This window comes from Labrus mixtus, chromosome 8, assembly GCF_963584025.1.
Source record: "Labrus mixtus chromosome 8, fLabMix1.1, whole genome shotgun sequence".
NCBI lineage: Eukaryota > Metazoa > Chordata > Actinopteri > Labriformes > Labridae > Labrus > Labrus mixtus.
In genome coordinates, this window is record NC_083619.1 from 16109087 (window position 1) to 16128208 (window position 19122).

General features: G+C 41.9%; 1 protein-coding gene across 5 annotated transcripts; it reads right to left on the reverse strand.

Moving 5' to 3' along the window:
• Positions 1-637: 637 nt before the first annotated feature.
• On the reverse strand, positions 638-18716 carry per2 (period circadian clock 2). Of its 5 annotated transcripts, none has more exons than XM_061044678.1 (23): positions 18182-18716; positions 13859-13951; positions 13472-13626; positions 12899-13020; positions 12598-12799; positions 11885-11936; positions 11441-11583; positions 11243-11321; positions 11026-11132; positions 10775-10928; positions 10382-10496; positions 10073-10222; positions 9752-9842; positions 9231-9408; positions 8707-8831; positions 8331-8537; positions 6951-7214; positions 5669-6561; positions 5214-5330; positions 4411-4652; positions 3914-4108; positions 3096-3246; positions 638-2825 (listed from the first exon to the last, which is right to left on the reverse strand). In XM_061044678.1, the coding sequence occupies exons 1-23, from the start codon at positions 18601-18603 to the stop codon at positions 2625-2627; spliced, it is 4458 nt and encodes a 1485-aa protein (XP_060900661.1). In that variant the 5' UTR covers positions 18604-18716; the 3' UTR covers positions 638-2624. The 5 variants fall into 5 exon arrangements, with proteins under 5 accessions (XP_060900661.1, XP_060900660.1, XP_060900659.1 ...); XM_061044677.1 differs by having other exon boundaries at positions 3914-4111; positions 4414-4652; positions 9231-9411; XM_061044676.1 differs by having other exon boundaries at positions 9231-9411.
• Between the last annotated feature and the right edge of the window lie 406 nt (positions 18717-19122).

The following is a 19122-nucleotide window of genomic DNA, read 5'->3' on the forward strand; positions in this document are numbered from 1 at the left end:
TGAGTGTTGGGGGGGAGAGGGAAGGGTCGGGGTCGCTTTGATCAACATGCTTAGCAGTGGTCTGTCTGCAGAGAGGAAGGCATTGTTTCTGAAGTTGGCCAGACATCCGTTCGTGAATGGAGGGCGAATGTCATGATGTCAGGACGGATGGGGGAAACATTACCCCCACATTTTTGAAATCTGTTATTCAAGATTTATTTTATTCTTCGCTTATCTTCTCTGGAAGGCATCTACAAACAGTAAAACGAGATAAGTCACTCACACTCAATTTCGTCCCCTCAGTCCCCACTAAGTACACAACGAAAAAGAATAATCAATATGTAGGCCTATCTACATGAGAAAATGTGAAAGTCAATGTTCTCTCATTCTATTTTTCCTACCAAAATGGTCTAATGAACCAGCCCCCTCCTCCTCATCTTAGCCGTTTCTGAAGCATCGATCTGCCACATCAGGCAATGCTTTGCAGTCTATTACTCATTAATTGGTCATCGGCCCATTAACAGCTGCTCTCCTCAATGAGTGTAGTATTTGAAAAATGTAGTCTAACGTGCTGCTTTTCAGCTGAGCAATCAATTGCCCTCGTCATTAATTAGAGGACTTTATAAAAATAATAAACATTGTATGACGCTTCGCCTCATCGCAAATTAGGGAACATTTTATTAAGAGAACATTTAACAAACACGAAAATAAACAAAATAAACTTAAAAAATAATTAAAATAGGAAAAATTTAAATGTGCATTATGTACATCGCGGTTTAAATAATTAAACAAATTCAATGAAATCAGGAAATGACAAAAAGTTGAAAAGCAATGTTTAATCTCACATTAAGGCAGACGCTTCAAAGCAGTCCACACAGTGTGCTCACATGTGTGTGAGCTGCTTTATACCCGTGCAATAACCCTAAACTCTGACTTCTGAAGTGACCACACTGTTTGTCCTGAACAGCAATGGGCTTCAGGCACTTACACAACATCCTCTTTTCTATATTTATGAGGACCAACATCAGGCATTTTCAAGTGTGATGTGGCACACCTTCAAACTGGTGAAAACATCCACATTCCCAACTTTACCACAAACTCCAGTTTTTGTAACAGTCCATGGTGGGAATCTTCATCATATATATATATTTATATTATATACATGAAATATTATGAGTCTTGGTCCTGCTTCCTGTTTAAGCCAACTATTCCGTCATAACTTAATATCACAAATTTATCTTTACAGAATAAAAATATTGCATATAAAAATATATATATATACTGTATATATGATCAGAGACATTCACAAAAAGCAGTGACTGTATGCAGCACCAGAAAGTGAGAGGAGTAGAGCAAACAGAGCAGACAGACAGGAGTGTCATTCATTTTCCAGTGCAGCCAACAATGTGCTCTTCATCTGGTGCTGGAAGGTTATTCATGTCTACACCTGTTGCCACTGCATGCTGATGTAGCACAGTGTCCAGGAAAAATTGACATTCAGTCATTATCTGCAACAGCAAGACCACCACAGAACCACTTCCTGGCAGCGTTGCGTTGGTTCATCTTTGTTGGACCCGCTGCCCGGTGGATGAGCATATATTGCATTTCCCTTATTGGGTTCTGCTTCTCTTCATCAGTGCATAAAGCCCTTAACCCAGGTGTGGCAAACTGTGACGTGGTACACAGAAATGAATAAATGCTAGCACTTTATGTGAACATCAAAAACGTCTGTCGGGTGAACAATTTCAAAGTGTGTTTAAAAAAAAACAATAAAGTGTCATTTGAATATTCACATTCTAACAGTCTTGATAATATGGAGTAGTTTCCTGACAAGTAAATAGGCACAACTCATAAATAAAAACCAGCAGGACAACAACAGAATTGAAATAATGTGTGTGAAGAGTAAAGGGCCTGGTGCTTCATAGGTCCCTCTTCACAGTCAGTACGTTTACATGCACAGTTAAGTCGAGCTACAATTATAGCTCAATTAGGCCATATAATTGGACTACTGTTCATGTCCCAGTACACAAGCACCAGGGGAGTATCGATTTATTTACGTATATTATGCTACAGTAGGTGGTGATATATCTCCTTTCAGCTAGTAAGTACTGGACATTCTTCTGGTTGACCTATTATGTCATGGACAAATCATTCAACAAACAATTTGACAAGCATCAAACTGTTTTCCTTCCATCCATGCATGTCAATATGTTTCATTCTGTCAGCTGACCAATATAAACCGTGTCTCCTCATCTGTCCAAAAATCTGTGGTTCTCGCTCAAGCACTAGCCATGTTCATACCTCCGTCTTGTTTTCTTACCGGCCTCTTCAATGCATTTCTACTTTTTAACTTCTTGGTCAATAACCTGGCTCGGAAAAGGGGAACATGCATGGAATACCCAGGCCAATTTCTGGCCAATTGAGAGATATACAAGCAAGAGTAAATAGATTCCCAACCGCAGTATCTTCTAGATGTGTTGGTCTGTCTTTGAGAAATTAGATTTTTGTACAGTTTCAGTCCGACCAACATGGATTTTTAAGTCCAGGTTTAGTTGGACTAGCACAATAAATTGTGTAAGCATCATGTAAACGTACTGAGTTTTGCGGAACAAGAGGCTGATGGGTAACAAAAGTCACTCTGAGAGTCATGAGCAGTTCGTTGTCTGAGAACTAGGAGATGTGCCGTGGCAGGAGATGACAACAGTATTTGAAAGTTGGTCTCTGGGCCTCTGCTGGCAGCCAAGATCCCCCGAGTCTTTATCAACGATGTCCAGGTCTGGTCGACCCTCCACTGCTGCTGCTGCTGCTGCTGTTGCCTCTGAGGTTCCTTCAGAGCAGGTGCACACCTGGACAGCAGAGATTTAAAGGAGAAGACAAGAACATGTATGTGAAATTGACACTTTAATTAAGAAAGACAAAAAAATACTTTTGATATAATCTATCAACTTTTTGAAAAAAATAGCCGAGCTTATGTACTCATGCTAGCAGAACCATGAGTATCAAAACTTTTAATTCAAATGTGCAAATAAATAAAAATTTAGCACCATACACAAACAAAAGTGACATAAATACAATGTTGTATTTTTTCTCAGCTGCTTAAAAACATTTGAATCTACCTTAACATCTATTGCCTTGGGCAGACATCCCTTCTTAATCCAGGGGTGGACCTTCATCAGCTCCTTCTTCTGCTCCTCTGAAAAGCGCGGCTGACTCTTCTGCAGCAGCTTCAGCTTCTCTCTGTCCTCCCTGAGCACCTTTTCGATGTCACTGCAAAAACAGCAAAATCACAAACACATTCAATACAATGGCCAAAAGTCTTATCTAACAAACCTTTCTAAAGGTCTGGTTTAGTAATAAGTGGGCTGGATGATATGTGCTCAAAATTGGAGGATCAATGTCTGTTAAAATTACACAGCTATCATCTTTGTGATTATTCTGAGGCTTCAATGGAAACCTTTGATAAAAAGAAGCCAAGTGCTAATAAACAACTGGTTACTCTGTGTTAGTGTACAAGTGCCATCTAGTGGTCAGAGAGGGCTACTGCACTGAGTGTGAGACATGCACACTGCTCTTCTCTTTAGAGACAAACAAAAAGGCATAAAACATCAGATGATTCAACAGCAAGGTTATACAGTTTAAAACATGACGTACAACAGGCTGTTCACACAGGACATTATCACAGTGAAAGAGCTTATGGTAGCTTTTAGGCAGAGTTCAGACTTGAATGAAGATATGATGACATTGCTGCACAAGCATTTGCTACTGTTGAGAAGCAGGAAACCTGCTTACTAATGAGGAGAAGATGACACTGCATGTATGCATGCTCACCCTTTGCCTTCCATAACAAACAGATGGCTGATAAACTAACAAACATTATCATCTACAGGGCCACTATCCTATTCCTTATGGGCTGAGCTGTTGTCCTCCTGCTCACCGTGAGGGCAGCTGATAGGTCATCATGACATTGTCATCTGTGTTGGCCTCGAGAAGCCACGGCGGGTCCTGCAGTGCATACTTGATGTAGTTTTCTCCCATGTCCATCGGCCGTCCATCGTTGCTGCTCGAGTGACCGTTGACCTTCTGGCTGTTCTGGGACGAGTCCACGCTGCCAAAGTAATTACTACTGTTGCTTCCAACAGCTGAAGAGCACACAAAAAAATGTATGAAATAAAGATTTTGTATTAACATTATTGAACAAAAATCATCAGATTCATTCTGAAAAATTTAGTCTTTCTAGTAGATTTCTCGACACATTCCTGTACTTCTTTTCAATCTGTTAACTTACCAGAAGGAATTGATTAATAAAATCAGCTGATTTTGTAAATTTTGAGTTTATGGGCTTTCCATGAACTTTTTTGTAACAAGTGATTGCAACTTATTTTCCCCTGAGGAAGGTTCATATATGCCATCAAATCCATAAGGTGTTGAAACTGACCTGTTCCACTGCCAGAGGTCCTACTTGCAGAGGCTCCGCTGGCTGATGTCCCGCTCTTAGATGTCCCACTGTTGGATGTCCCACTGTTGGATGTCCCGCTGGCGGAAGTTCCACGACCATTGGACCCTGAGGTGGCTGAGCCAGTGCCTGAGCTGGAGTCCTCATGGAGAATAATGTCTAACATGTCACTGGATGAAGAGTTGACGTCGCTGTTGTTGCCATCGCCCCGCGAACTTTCCTGCAAACAAACAAAAGCATTAAAGCTTTTACACTGAAGAGGAGCATGGCCTACCAGCTCTTGCAAACAGACTATTGGTTCCCTCTTCATCTCCTGCATCTCATAGAGAAGGCAAGAGCAGTTAACATTGGCTGTGCTGCAACTTGAATCTGCATTTTTAGACTTCAGTGAGCATAGACAATTGTCTATTGATCAAATAGCAACACCACAGGCCCGAGCAGAGGCATAAAGAACAGTGACCCCGACAGTAAGTGGGGCAACTCGTAGTAAAGAGCCTTGCAAAATCAAAGAGTGTGTGTATGCATGCATTCAGTCATACACTCAGTACAGTTGCTGTACTAAAATAAGACCTCAATTTAACTTTGAGGACATCCTTAAGGAACTCGGATATTTTTTGGTTTTCAGACTATGTCTTTTAAAACTTCTCAGTCTCATACATTGCAAGATTTTAAAATTCTGGTAAATCATGAAAAAAAAAAGAAGTTACACTTATAATTGACAAATGGAATTGGGGGGGAATGGGATTGGAGAAGTGTGGAGGTTTTCTGATGATTCGCCTACCTCTTTGCTGCAAGAACTCAGCCTAGAGCACACTTTATCCCAAGACAAATGCTCACAGACACTGGGCCTGCCCTCTTGATACGACGGTCCTGGAGGACCAAGGAGACTGACAGATGGCTATAGGGTGTAAGGGATATCATGTATTAACACCCTGGGCCACATTCAATCGGTAGTCTAGAATTACTAGACTTTAAACATAGCATGGTAATTTAATAGCATATTGGCTGCATTTTAAGAAGGAAATATATCAAGGAATCACTGTGACCATGGCATTAATTCCTGAAAGGTTTAGATACATTTGAATTAATGTCTCAGTGGAACATCCCTGCTTACGGCAGTTTGACAACCCACAAGGGTGGAATTGACATTTTGAGAGATACAGGTATATATCAGAGATATATGGGGAGGAAAAAGACAGAAGCAGAGTTAAAAGCAGGTTTGTTTTTCTTGTGTACCTGTTTTATCTCCCTCTCTTTGGCCTGGCTGTCACATACTCCCATCTCCCTTTCACTTGTGTTATTCCCTTGTCCTCCAGATGTCAGCCCTGTGCTGTCCAGCCTGTCCACAGACAGCTCCAGCTCCAGCAGGTTTAGCGGCGAGCTGCAGCGAGACTGGAACAGGGGGGGCGATGCTGGGCCTCCACCTCTTCCCGACTGTGGCGTTGAGGAGCGAGACTGGCACTCCATGGGGACCTTCGGGGTTTCTGAGAAAGGAGGGTAGTAGAACGACGGGGCAAGGCTGCCTGCCTGAGGAGCAAATTGATTCTGAGAGTTGAACTGGTTCAGAACACTGAAGGAAGGTTGGCTTGCGAAGGGGATCTGGCCTGGAAAGCCCGGTTGACAGAAAGGCTGTGTTTGGACAGAGAAGCTGGTCTCTGGGTGGTACAAAGGCTGAGGTGGTGGTAGACCAGTAGCCATTGGAGGGTACATAAAGTTGGGCAGCACTAGGGCCACGATCGGGGTGACCATGGAGGCATTATAGGCAGCAGGATGGATAACAGAGGGGCAGGGTGTGGCCTGGGGACCCTGGTTGACCCCATATCCTTGTTGAGTGGCGGCTGTTTGGGGGGCACTGGGGTAAACCTGCAGGGGGTAGCCTGGCATGACGGCAGGGTAGGCCATGGGAAAAGTTGACTGTGAGGTGTCAGAGCTCGACCAAGATGTGAGGTTGAGGCCATGGTTTAGAAAAGGAGGCCGAATGTGCTGTTGCCTGTGATGGGACACTGCGCTGTCTGAAGACTCCACCTGCCTCGCTCGCTTTGACTTGGTCTTCTTATTCCGTGTGCCTCGCCGCGTGGTATTCACTGCTCCGGCTCCAACCTGTTTGCAAGATCTAGCAGCAGGTACAGCTGTAGGTTTGAGAGGATGAAAGAGAATTTAAGGTTTTTTTTTAAAAATAAGAATATACTGTATCAGGTGTCTTTGTTATCTGTTTATCACTGACATTTGGTAATACAGAAACATCACTACAAATAATAATCACTACAGATATAAAAACTAAATAATGTAGTGGTGGAACTAAATCCAACAGAGTATGAGGGCCACGTTAAAGAAAAGAAAATTCTTATGTGCCAAAAGATTCTAGAAAATGCAAGACTTTCTTCTCTTACGCTTTTATTCTCCTAAATTTCTGATTTTTTATTCTTGTAAATGAGGCCATAATACTCCTTTGTAAATAAGTTCTCCTTATCCTTCTTAGGCTTTTGATATGATCTGTCAGTGGGGTTGATTGAGTTACCATTGCTGGTGATCTGTTCTCTCTGGCGCTCCAGGTACTGCGAGCAGTCTACTTTGAGTGCAGTGTGTTTGCGCAGCTCCCTGAAGCGATACAGAAAGGCCTGCTCCTCCTTCTGTGTATGGGCTGCCAAGACCTGCCTGGTCAGCCCAAGCTTCCTGTAGGACTCCCTCTCCTGACTGGGAGGTGAAACAGCAGAAGCAGAAGCCCCATTGTTCTGGCTGGGCTCTGCTGCCTCTCCTGTAACCTGGACGTCTTCTATGATCTCTGTGTGGATGACAGCAGGGAAATGTCTTTAACATATTGTAAAGCAATGAAAGCTCGAGGTTTGTATCACATAGCTTATTAACATTTGCAATGACAATGACAAAAGCAATGTTGACCAAACACTGCAGCAGCCTGAATTCCTAATCATCCAGTGTTGTTTAATAAATAATCTTGAAACAGAGACACATAATGTATTCCAAGGTGGTTAGTTACCAACTCTTCATGTTAGCCAATGAGAATCAAGCTGTATGACTGTGGTTTCTTGCTATAGAACTATAAACTAAACATGCTAAGACCAGTACATTATTACTGGTCTAATGTGTATACTACAGAATGACTGCATCAATGAGCCACAGCACACTGAAGACACAAACACAGCAGCAGATAAACACAATAATCTTTGTTTTTGTGATGGACTGCAATGGTCACAATCAAGTTTAAAATAACTGAGATGTAGAGACACAAATCTCATGCACATTTGTGCAGATTTAAGATTTACATTGAAATGAACCATTAACACCATTGTTGCTAATTATTATTATTATTTTATTTTTTTAATGGGACCCAATGTCCCTCGAAAAACACTGTTCGACTGAGTAGGACATTTTGACTTAGTGAGAAGAGATTGCTGAGATTCAAGCTGTCAAGCATCCATTGACTCAACTACACTACCAGAGACAAAGACACCAGACACAAACATACAAAGACACAAAGAAAGAAGTTGCATTTACAGTGCTTTAAAAAACCACTCGCTCCTTCCCTGACTTCTTCTGTTTCTGCATATTTGTCACGCTAAGAGGTTTCAGATCTTTAAAATAGATACATACTGTATAGATAGATAATAAAGACTAGGGAACAAAGGGATTAAAAAAGTAGTCACTTTCAACATAATAACAGGTTACACCCATTAGAAGAATAAAAGAGCTACCAACTTTTACATAGGTGATGTGGTTTTTGAATAATTGTCGTAAATAAAGAGATACGCTGAACAATCTGTGCAAAGGGAAACCTTCCTAATTCTTTTTTTTTTCTACAGATCTGAAATCTCTCTGAGTTAGAAATATGAACAACAGAAAAACTCAGGTTGTGAGCAAACACTTTTTCACAGCACTGTACCTGACTCTGGGTGAGGTTTTTTGTCCCCAACATGCACTATTGTGCTACTGTAGCTACACTGGCTGGTTATGGACACCACACTTTCTGGCTTGTTAGGTACTGGGAGTGGTAGTGCAGTGCCCACTACCGCTGCGGCTGCGTCGCTGGACTTTTTGTCTTGATCATCTAAAGCGGAGAAGCCACACTGATCCTTCAACAAGGCTGGTTCTGCCAAGAGAACAGAGAACAAGATATGCTGACATGGAGCTGGCATTGCAGAGTCTTAAAGAAGAGTAAAAAGGGCAGAGAGGCCCGAGAAGGCTGCAGCTCTGTATGATAAAGTGAAATTAAGTCTTTGATATCCTTTAGATGTAGCAAAGTAATTGTTGAAACATACCTGCGGACACCTGCATGCTGTTTGATTCTTTCTGTTTGTCGTCATCTGAGTTAGATGACGTGGTGTGAGAGGAAGACTGGCACTTCCTCTTCATGGTGATGGGACCATTACAGCTATCCAAGTACCTTCAGGAATAAAAACACAGTGATCAATATTGTCCATCATACACACAACAACACAACTGGTGAAGCTTTCTTAATTAAGGTTTTAGTTTATTTAATCCATTTAAAAACACAGAATAGCTTTTAGAAAGACACATTTGGTAGAAATTGCGTCAGAAGTATCTCGATTAAGTTTTAAAACACAAACACTGACTGGAAATTTCCCAGCAGAGGAAAAGTCAGAGTGAGAAAATTTCCATGGGATGAATCGAAGAAAACCTAATCTATGTAACCAAATAAATGTCTTCACTGGTTTAAAGCTTTACTTTAGTCATAATGTGTTTTTAGGTGGATAACCCCTAATTAAAAAGTTTACAAGAAATGGTTAAAATAGTGTCCTGGCTTCAGTCTTTATCTTAGTACCTGACAACACTGTCCAGACAGCTCACATGCTGGTAGGAGTAGACCCTCTGGTCATTGAAGGCCATCTCCTCCTTGAGAGAGGACCTGCTCTCCATCAAAGGGGACCCGGTCTCCCTCCCGTTGAGAGGAGCGGCCAAGTCTTTTGGTGGAACAACAGCCAGGCTCTTCTGTAGAGACTCTACTGGAGGGAGGCCAAGAGTTAGGGTCGAGTGCAGGAAGGGTCAAATTTCAAGTTGTCTTGAATCGTCGTAGGCTTGGACAATTGATTCAAATAGATAAATAATAAAACCTCAAACTACAATATCAGCTGCCATAGTGACTCTAAACAAACAGCACATGTTCAGAGAGGAGTTGGATAAAGTTAGCTCTTATCTTACAGCTTATCTACTTTTTAACAACCAGAACACAAATATCTTCCCAGTGTCAAATAGAAGAGAAATACATCCATTTAACTATCACACTCTCTCCTCTTCCTTAAAATGACACACAAAAATAGACATGTAGAAATCAACTGGACTTACTGCCATTGCTCTTCTTGTGTTCCGCTTTGGCTGTGTGCTGCCTCTGGTTCTTCTGGAGGTGAACCCCCTTACAGATTTCCTGAAATGTTCGCTTTGAAATTGAAAGAGAAAAGTCAGCACGACATTAGTTTGACAAAACAAATCTTTTGTTACTAATATTCAGCTGCGTCTTATTTCTAATACATGAAAGACTATTTCATGAAGACTTTTCAAAAAGAAAATATAAACATACAGTAATGAAACCCAATTCAACATTGAGGCATGTATTCTGATTCATGTGAATATATATCTGGTACTTGAATAATTCCTTGGTTTACTCACAGGTCTTTCTTTGCTGCTCAATTTCTCCTCCTCTAGTCCCACTTTGCTCCCGTTGCACTTGTCGAGGCTCTCGCTGGAGGAGGTCATGCCCATAAGGTGATCGTTTCTGGTTGGATTGCCGTAGCCATTGGACCCACTGTTATGAACAGGCTGATTACAGATAGAGAGAAGGAAGAGAGAGATTGAAAAATAGCCATAGGTGAAGCTAGGAGAGGATGTATATCTGTCTTTAATAATCCACACCCTTGCTCTAATTTTGAGAGGTCTTTCTTTAGGGTCTGTAAGGTCCCCCCTGTCACCCGCTCTCACCTGTAGCAGCAGCTTATGGATCTGCTCAGTAACCTCCTGGATGTCAGAGTCCATAGTCTTCCTTTCTCCAACAGAAGAGGATGGGGCCACGAAAACATCCTCATTAACAGGGCCCCTGATAAACCAGAAAGAAAAAGAAATACACTTGAGAAAACAAGACATTTACCAAAACAGAACTGAAAAAATCTAAACAAACGCAGCATCAGATGTCCAGAGTAAAACTTTGTTAAAGACTACAAGATCAGCTGTCAATGTTTGTTTGGTTTTTAAGTTATTTAAGAGCAGGAAGAAAACTTCTACTTTCTTTGGCTGTGTAAATATGGTATGTAAAGAAAGTGCAGCTGACTGACGCACAATATATCAGCTTAGGTATTACAAGACAGTAATACTCACATCCGCACTTTGTGTCTCCCTATGACAAAAGAGACCTTGCGGCTCCAGGGGTTGACAAAACTGGACCAGCTGGTGTCGAGAATGACGTATTCTCCATTTTTGGCACAGAACCGGATGGATGAGTGGTCAAACGGCTGCCCTGCGTATTGAAGAACTGCAGAGAATGACAAAATTATGTAGTCAGACCATGAAGGGCTTCCTGTGCCAACCCAAGACATTCTGTCCTCATCAGTTCTTTTTGGCAGACTTACTCTTTCTGTGAATGGCCAACATAATATGTCGGTCATTGGGATGCAGGTGGAGGAGGACCGATGTGCCGATCAGGTCCTGGGGGAGGTACCCAAGGAGAGGAACCGCTCTGAGGCAAACAAAACACAAGGCAAAGTTAGCTTGCAAGCAACTGCACCAATCCGTCGACACCTTAGCAGTTAGATCATTTCTGTTGCACAGACTCAAAACTTGGCTTACCTTTCATCCACATCCTGAAACACGCAACTCGGAGTGTGTGTGGTGGTGAAGATGCGTTTGTCCGTTGGTATTCTAGGAGCTTTAAAAAAGATATTAAAACAGTTTTAAGAAAAAAAATCTACTTCAAGATTAATGGGCTTGAACAATTTTGAGTGCGAGTTATAGCTTGGATTCTCAAACCTGCAGTGTGTTTCTTACCATCATAACCAGAGTGAACTCTCTCGGCCAGCAGGAGGCAGCAGAACTGGTCTTCAGCATGTACTGTGTCTTGAACCTTCATCAGGTAGGGCGTCATGCGGAACGGAAAGTACTGCAGATCGCCTTTGCACTCTTTACCACCACTAGAAATTAGTTTGAAAAAGAATTCTATTAAAACAAACTAAATTAGGACTGTCTGTCCGCAGGTGTTGTTAGTTAAACAGAAAGGGAACATGTTGAGCTATTGCAAGTACAGTAAGTTGTGTGTTTTCTGTGTGTGTGTTCTATTATGTATGAGACTGGACTGGAAAAAGCATCAGATTAGAATTCACAAGCACATGATGTCACAAACTAATTGAAACACATCTAGAGTGGAATGAAAGCATGAATAAAAACTAGAAAGGGTTACAGGCAGCAGATGGTCCAACAGGAAGTTTGACCCACCTGATACGACAGAAGAAGGACTTCTCCTGCGTGCAGTCAGACGGGGATGACTCTGAACAGGGGAAAAAAGAAATGTTTTAATTCAAAATCAACACAATCTCACCGAATGCTGGTCAGGATCACGGCTACATGCAGGTGGTCAGGCTTTGGTTATTTGCATGAAAAAACATCACTTAGGAGGGCAGATCGGCGGCTTCTATGAATTTAAAGTCAAGGTTGGATCAGAGTCAAGTCTGAATTTCATGTGCTAGCCAAAATATTTCCAGGCATGTGTAGGACAAATCACAACAGATTCTGTGCAATGGTGTGTCTGATGTGTAGCAGAGATTGTAGGCAACATGAACAGAGGGGTGTAGGTTAAGACCTGGTCATGATAGCACACAATAACAAAGTGGTTATGGAATTTTCTACAAAGTGAATAAAAATGTGCCACGGGCCACCAAATTTGGGCTTGTACAGCAAATCTTTTTCTGGGTGCCTGTATCCACTGGCTGACTCCCCCTATGATGCTGAAAGCCCCTGATTTCATTCACTTATGTTTTTGTCTAGTACATTTCTTAATGTATGCCAAGTACCTTGAAGTGCAGTACTTGTAGGCTGTGCAAATAATCATTCCACATCACACTTATGCGCCAACTATTATTATAATCAAGCTTTCCCTCTTGGGTATTATTGACTCTGTGTATTTAGAGAGCAGTGAAGTTTTCACATACCTGCACCAGTGCACATGCTCCAGGAGGGCAGGCGGTACGGCGTCGTGAAGCTGTAGAAAACACTGACATCCTGCGGCGTAAGGAACTCAACAAACTTGGTGTCCTTAAACACATCTCTTTTGCAGCTGAGGATAGAGGCAGCCTGGTCAGAGATGTAGACGATCCTTCCTGTGTTCAGAGACACTGCTACTGCAAACATATCCTGTCGAAGTGACAAAAGCATAGGACACATGAGAAAACCCAGCTGAAAATATAGATACATTATTCATTTTATTGTTTTCAAGATAATTGAGTGACTCACGTTGTTTTTGAGGGTGTATTCAGAAGTTATGCTGTCGATCTCCTCTATCGTATAAGAGGAAACATCCAGGCCTGAAGGCAGACTGTCATTGATCATCAGCAGCTGGTAATACTCCTCATTGGCTGCAAGAAAACAGAAACAGTTATTGGATGATAAGAAATCCATAAAGGGACTATTTGTTAGTGAACACAGGTCAATTATGAGAGGGAAAATAAAGTCTAAGGGCTTCTGCTTAAATGAGTCCGTTCAGTGACAACAGACCCTCTACCCTCTACTTCACATTGCCATCAGTAAACATTAAGACCGGGTAATGGTTTCTCAAGGCTTATTTCTATCCTTAGAAATGCCAAGAAAATGTGCCTTCCAACGCAAAGTTATGCATTCATTTATTTTCTTTCTCCCCTTATTTAGCTACTTTAGTATCTCAATTTCAAAATAAGACATCAACGTGGTACACTTGATAGCTGTATTCATAGATTTACACATGAATGCGGAGGGAACAATGAAAGCACAGACAGATATAAACATTTAGAGTGTGAATAGACTTCAATAAATAGGAAAGGTTTTTCTCACCTTCCACCTGTTTAACGCAGCGCAGGGCGTACTTCAGGGTGTTCAATGTGGACGACTTGTTATTGTGTCTCTTCTCAGCAGGAAGAAGATGCTTCAGCTCTTTCAGAGTTTTTAGCACCTCCTTCTGGGTCTTGGCTTTGGCCGACTCCTGACTACTGTAAGATGCATAAACACACATGCACCGGGGCAAATCAGAGAATTGCAACAATGGAAACTGTCCCTAAGATATAGATTGATATATAGAAAGATTTGTCATGTAGAATAGATCTTAAAAAGCAGATAATTAAATACTTTGATAGAAGCACTATTGGTTCCCAAGTATGATTGATGTGATTGTCCTGAAAATTACAAACAAGTGTTTTCAGTGTAGCTTTTTAGAGCACTAACCTGCAGCCGCTTGTTGATGGGTTGTCCTGCTCGGAGCTCAACAGGCTGAAGGCGTTAGAGCTGCTGGGAGGAGATGGACTGTTGGAGTTTGAGCTGTAGGAGACAAGATTTCCCAACATTACAGAAATTACATTGATAACAGAGAGACACAAAGACAACACTATTACGTCCTTGCTTAGTTCATTTGAGCGATACATAACAATGATATTCCTGAAGCACACATTTCACACAAGAAGGGTCTTCTCACCTGGCACAGACACCTGATGTTAATTGGGTGCTCGAGTTTGGTAATAATAGCCTGCTCAATATGTAGTGTCACAACATAGGGGGCTGCTAAAATGAGCCTCGAAAAGGATAAAAGGTTTTTGAGGGGCCTTTGATGAATTGACTAGTGAACAATGCACATGCAGCTTCACCTCTAATTTAGCAGCCAGGCTATAAAGAACCACACTTCAAATCTGAGGTCACTCTCACCTCCCTGAGGACCAGAAGTGCACCTGTAGCTCAAAGGGCGCACGGCAGGATAGCCCTAATAAAGTAAGATTTAGGGACTTGAATACAATGAGTAGCAAAGGCACAGCTTGAAATTTTGAGGCCTGTAATAACAGCTTTCTTGGTGCCCTAAAACAGTCAGTATCAACAATGAATGATTGTTCAGAGTAGCTCCTGAAATATTCCTGAGTTGCTTGTTAACACATGTCTCTTAAAGCCGGATTTTTTTTCCCCTGAATATTCCCATCTGTGTTCACACATTTGCCAACTCCAACTTCGGGAGGAAATGGTACTATGGGCGGCAGAAAAAAATCTGAATAAAGTTGATGAATAAGGTAGATAAATTAGCTGCTTTTGGTCCCATATGCAGCCCTTCCACAACATTTGGGGGAATTTTCAGGAATTTTGTGCATGAGTGACTAGGGCTTATGTCTGTGCCTTTGTTAGGGGGATCCACTTCATTGGCCTACAAGCTTAACGCTACACTAATACATGAAAGTCCTCGGCGGCAATGACTAATCACAGCACAGGTAACTATGTATAACCTACTTACCAGGCTAGGAATAGAACAACCCTTCACAAATAGCTTCTCCAAGCACAAGAAGGGTTTAAGCCTTTTAAATGCAGCCTTTAGTGCTTCAGAATACAACAGCTGCTTTTAGACTAGACTAGGCTTCACGTATGACTGAGTGAGATTTAGAAACAGTTATTCAGAGTAGGTCGATTAACAGTTGGGTAGCGTATCTGTCTGCACCCCCTGTTTCTCTCTCCTAGGTGAAGGGGAGGAAAGGTTGCTCAGCTCAGGATAAAACTTTGACATGGTGGAAAACTTTCTGAGCCAGAGCTCTGCCACAGTTCAATGTTGCATCTTCTAAGCAGACCTTAAGTAGATACGGTGGAGTATCAGCTATACAAAGGATGTAATCCTCCTTGTTTTTTGTGGGTGTGAGCCCAATGCAATGCCCAAAGGAAATCAAAAGCATTACATGCAGCTTCTAAACTAATGCATGATAAATGCATGCTGATAGCTAGGAGACAGCTCGAAGGAGATCTCAGAAAACACATACAGAAATATGAATTTTCTGTATTTCTAAATATATTTCTTTGCTTTCTCTTTGGGAAGTTTTTTTTGTGTGTGCCAGTGACAGCCTTACTTACAAATATGGGTGAATGTACCAAATAAATTCCGTAAATGTAAAAAAAGTACATTTGTGATGAGTAGTTTTGACAAGTTGTTTTATAAGCTGTAAACAAGGATGGGGGGAGTCTTTTATTAAAGAAAGAAAGCCATTTTAGTATAAAAAAAACAAAAACATGTGTCATGATATTTTTTAAGTTTGAATATTTTTTTCACTAAGTAGACAGTCGACTGTTATCTGATGAGCATTACAGCAGCTGTGAAATAGTGACTCACTGACTCATCTCAGGGTGACCATGATTAACCTGCTTACCTTTCCAGGAATAGAAAAGTCCTTTACACACAGCCGCTTTTAGCAAAAGGAAGGGTTCTAATTCTATTACATTTGCAGTCAGTGCTTCCAAATGCAACAGAGTCTTAACCTGTATTAGTGATCAGTAGGTTAATTGACACGGCTGTATTTAGTCCGTGAGTCGTGGAAACATGTTCCCAAAAGATGCCAAAGTGTTTCTGTTAAGATCAGCGCAAGGTGGCCTTGTTTAGTCATAAACTTTCCACTGACTGGCAGGGTCAACGTTTGACCGATTACCTCATCCGATTGAAGAGACAGGAACAACAAGGGAATCAACTGTGCATGAATAAGGCAAAGAGGAGTTTTGCATTTTTAAGGCGGTATTTTGACTGCACCTTTTCCCTCTCTCGTCTCTTACAAGTGCACAGCTGAGAGCCACAGACAGGTAAAGCATGGTCTTTGTCACACCAGTAAATGCGGCTTTGGGTGAATGATACAATGTTAAAGGACACTAAATATCACACGATGGCTTACACATAAACAGATGTGTAAATGTCACTCAAGGCATAAAACATCGGCACTATCTTATCATTAGTTTGGAAGTAGTTACAGTCCTCACATCACTACATGAGGGAGGGAGCTGCCTGGGTGTGAGACAAATGCAGACAAAGAAAAAGGAGTGGTAAAAAAAAAAAAGTCTGGTCTGACGTGGAAAATTAGGTAAGAGAGGCAGGGCAGAAAGTGGGAGAGAAAAGAATGCGAGAGCAAGCAACTGTGCTTCTTCCGCCCAATGATAAACAGAGAATAGTTTTGTTGCCATGGCATTAACAAGGAGTCACAGAGCGTGACACAACCCTTCTGGCATCAGAAGAAAAAGCCAGCCTACAGACTCCTGACTGACAAATATCCAATCCTCCAACTGGGAGCCTAAAACCCACAGCAGTTGTCTCGTTGGCAGATCGTGCTGTGTCACAACCTATTTTTGGTCACGTTTTGGACTCGTCCCGGCTCTTTGGTAAATTGTGGAAATGTTCTATCATTATGACTTGAACCAAACGTTGTAGAGCTCATGAGCTGTGAAACTACAGACACATGCTCGTACAATTAGGGGTGGGTGGGACCAAATATCAATATGGCAAGATATCGTCATCAACACATCAACATTGATATCAATAGTAATGAATCAATATATTTAATCCTGCACTTGACCTTTTTATAGCCATTTGATATTTTTCAGTTTACAATATATTGTGATTTATTATTATTATATGATTACCTTAAAAGTATTGACTATCGCAGAATCTCTGTTAAAGCAAAATGATAAAGAATACATAACTCATATTTTCTCTATCACCATGTCCTTATGAGTGGAAAGTTATGCTGTAGCATGCATGGTATTAATGTTGTTTGTTTGACAATGACACAGTTAGGTTAGTGTTATTTGAAATGGGATGAGATCTAATTCACAGGGAGTGATGGATGACATTGTTGTGGTAAAATGGAATTATGTTCCATGTCAGTCTTCTTCAGCCTCCAAAAATACAACCTGTGATAAATATCATGTCTGTTTGGCCTGTATGTCTTTCAGGTAGGGCTCAGGTGGCAGGAAGAAACACCGATTTGAATATCATTTTAAAACAGTTATTCAGATTCATCTCCGTTTACATTTTTAGCTCCAGCTCAACCACTCTCGTGGTCAGAGGAAATGGAGCAGGTTTGCTAATGTTTTAAACACATGGCTTCCTGGATGACCATCACTACAGCCCCAGGTCACTTATCTACTGACATTAGTCAACTCTTACGCACGCATGCCATGCTAATGGCTGCATTAGAGCCCGTCTGTTGAGGTGGAAGGCAGAGTAGACATGATGTAATATATTTTATTCCTAAAAGACAACAGTCACTCTGAATATGGTTGAGGGCCAAAGGACGGGGGAGGAGGAACTACTAATACAACTGTAGGAAAAACTAATGGGCTCCAAGAAGTTTAGTACAAGGCCAGTGTTCAAATAATAATATCAAAAAGATAACATTTGTTTTTTTTGGACTGGAAATACATTCATCAGATTCTTTCTTTTTTTTAAAGAGAATTTATGGATGTAACTCTGTGTCTGTATTAACACTAATGAATGCACACATCCCTGCATATTTCATGATTTACATGACTTGTGTGCTCAAGGAAGCATTATTGCCAAATAGTCAATAGATTAAAAAAATGTTCACCATAACTTTATCCGATTTAATATCTCCTGCTGATGACCTCTCGTCTTCACTGTCCCCATCACAAGATCTTTGAACTCGTTTTAGATTAGCTTCTCTTTCTTTTTACACTAACAATCACTGAGACATGTCAGAAAGAAGCAGGCTTACTTATGGCTTTATGATTACATCCATCACTGACCTCTTGTTGCTTTCAGAAGACTCAAGCAGTGCCGAGTCTTTGCTGTTGCCATTGGAGCTGCCCATTGATTCGCGGCTTTCGTTGCCATGACTCTCGTTGCCGTGAGATTCTGTTCCGCTCCCGCTGGACCCGCTGCTCTTCATCTCCACGTCCTCCTCGGGGAGCGATCGGGAGCGGATGTTCTTGCGGTGGTTGTGCGGTAAGGCAGGAGGGTCTTGACCGCTGCTGTCGCTGCCCTCGGATGGTAGGCCTAGGCCAGGCCCACCTGTGCTGTAGCCTCCCATCCGGTGCAGCTGTGCCATGGAGCTGCACCCTGAGGCCCCTCTTGTCATCGGGCTGCAGGAGGTGGACACTCTGCAGGTTCCGTCCTCAGCCTCCAGCTCAGGGAAATGGTAGGGTTTTATGTCTGAATCTTCCGACATCAGGAGGAGCAGTGACCTGGGCGTATTCCAGGTGTTGTTAATAGATGAAGAAGGAACACAATCACCCCATTTTCACAAGGGCGTTTCCAGACTGAATCAGAGAGGAGGCGGACTGAGCTGTTGAAAGAAGGAGATAATGTGTTAGTAATGAAGTAACACTCCTATAGGGTATGTGTTCTTCCACTTCAATGTTTACAAAATCTATGATCAAGCAGTGCAACAGGTAACATAAATAATTCTGGTCTGATGTCTTTTTGTCTGAGTAGATATCAGAGCACCTCGCAGGGTTTAACCTATGACCTCTGAAGAGCTCTGCAGGTGTTGCTCTGATGTTCATTGAAAATGCCCCCATGTACAGACACTGTGGCCTTTGAGAGAAGTGGAGCCGCCTCATCTGAGCCCTCAAACACTTCAAAGGGATTATCCACATCATAGGTTGTGGCGGTGCGCTGGTGGCGCAGTGGTTAGTGTGCGCGCCCCATGTATGGAGGCTATAGTCCTTGAAGCGGGCAGCCGGGT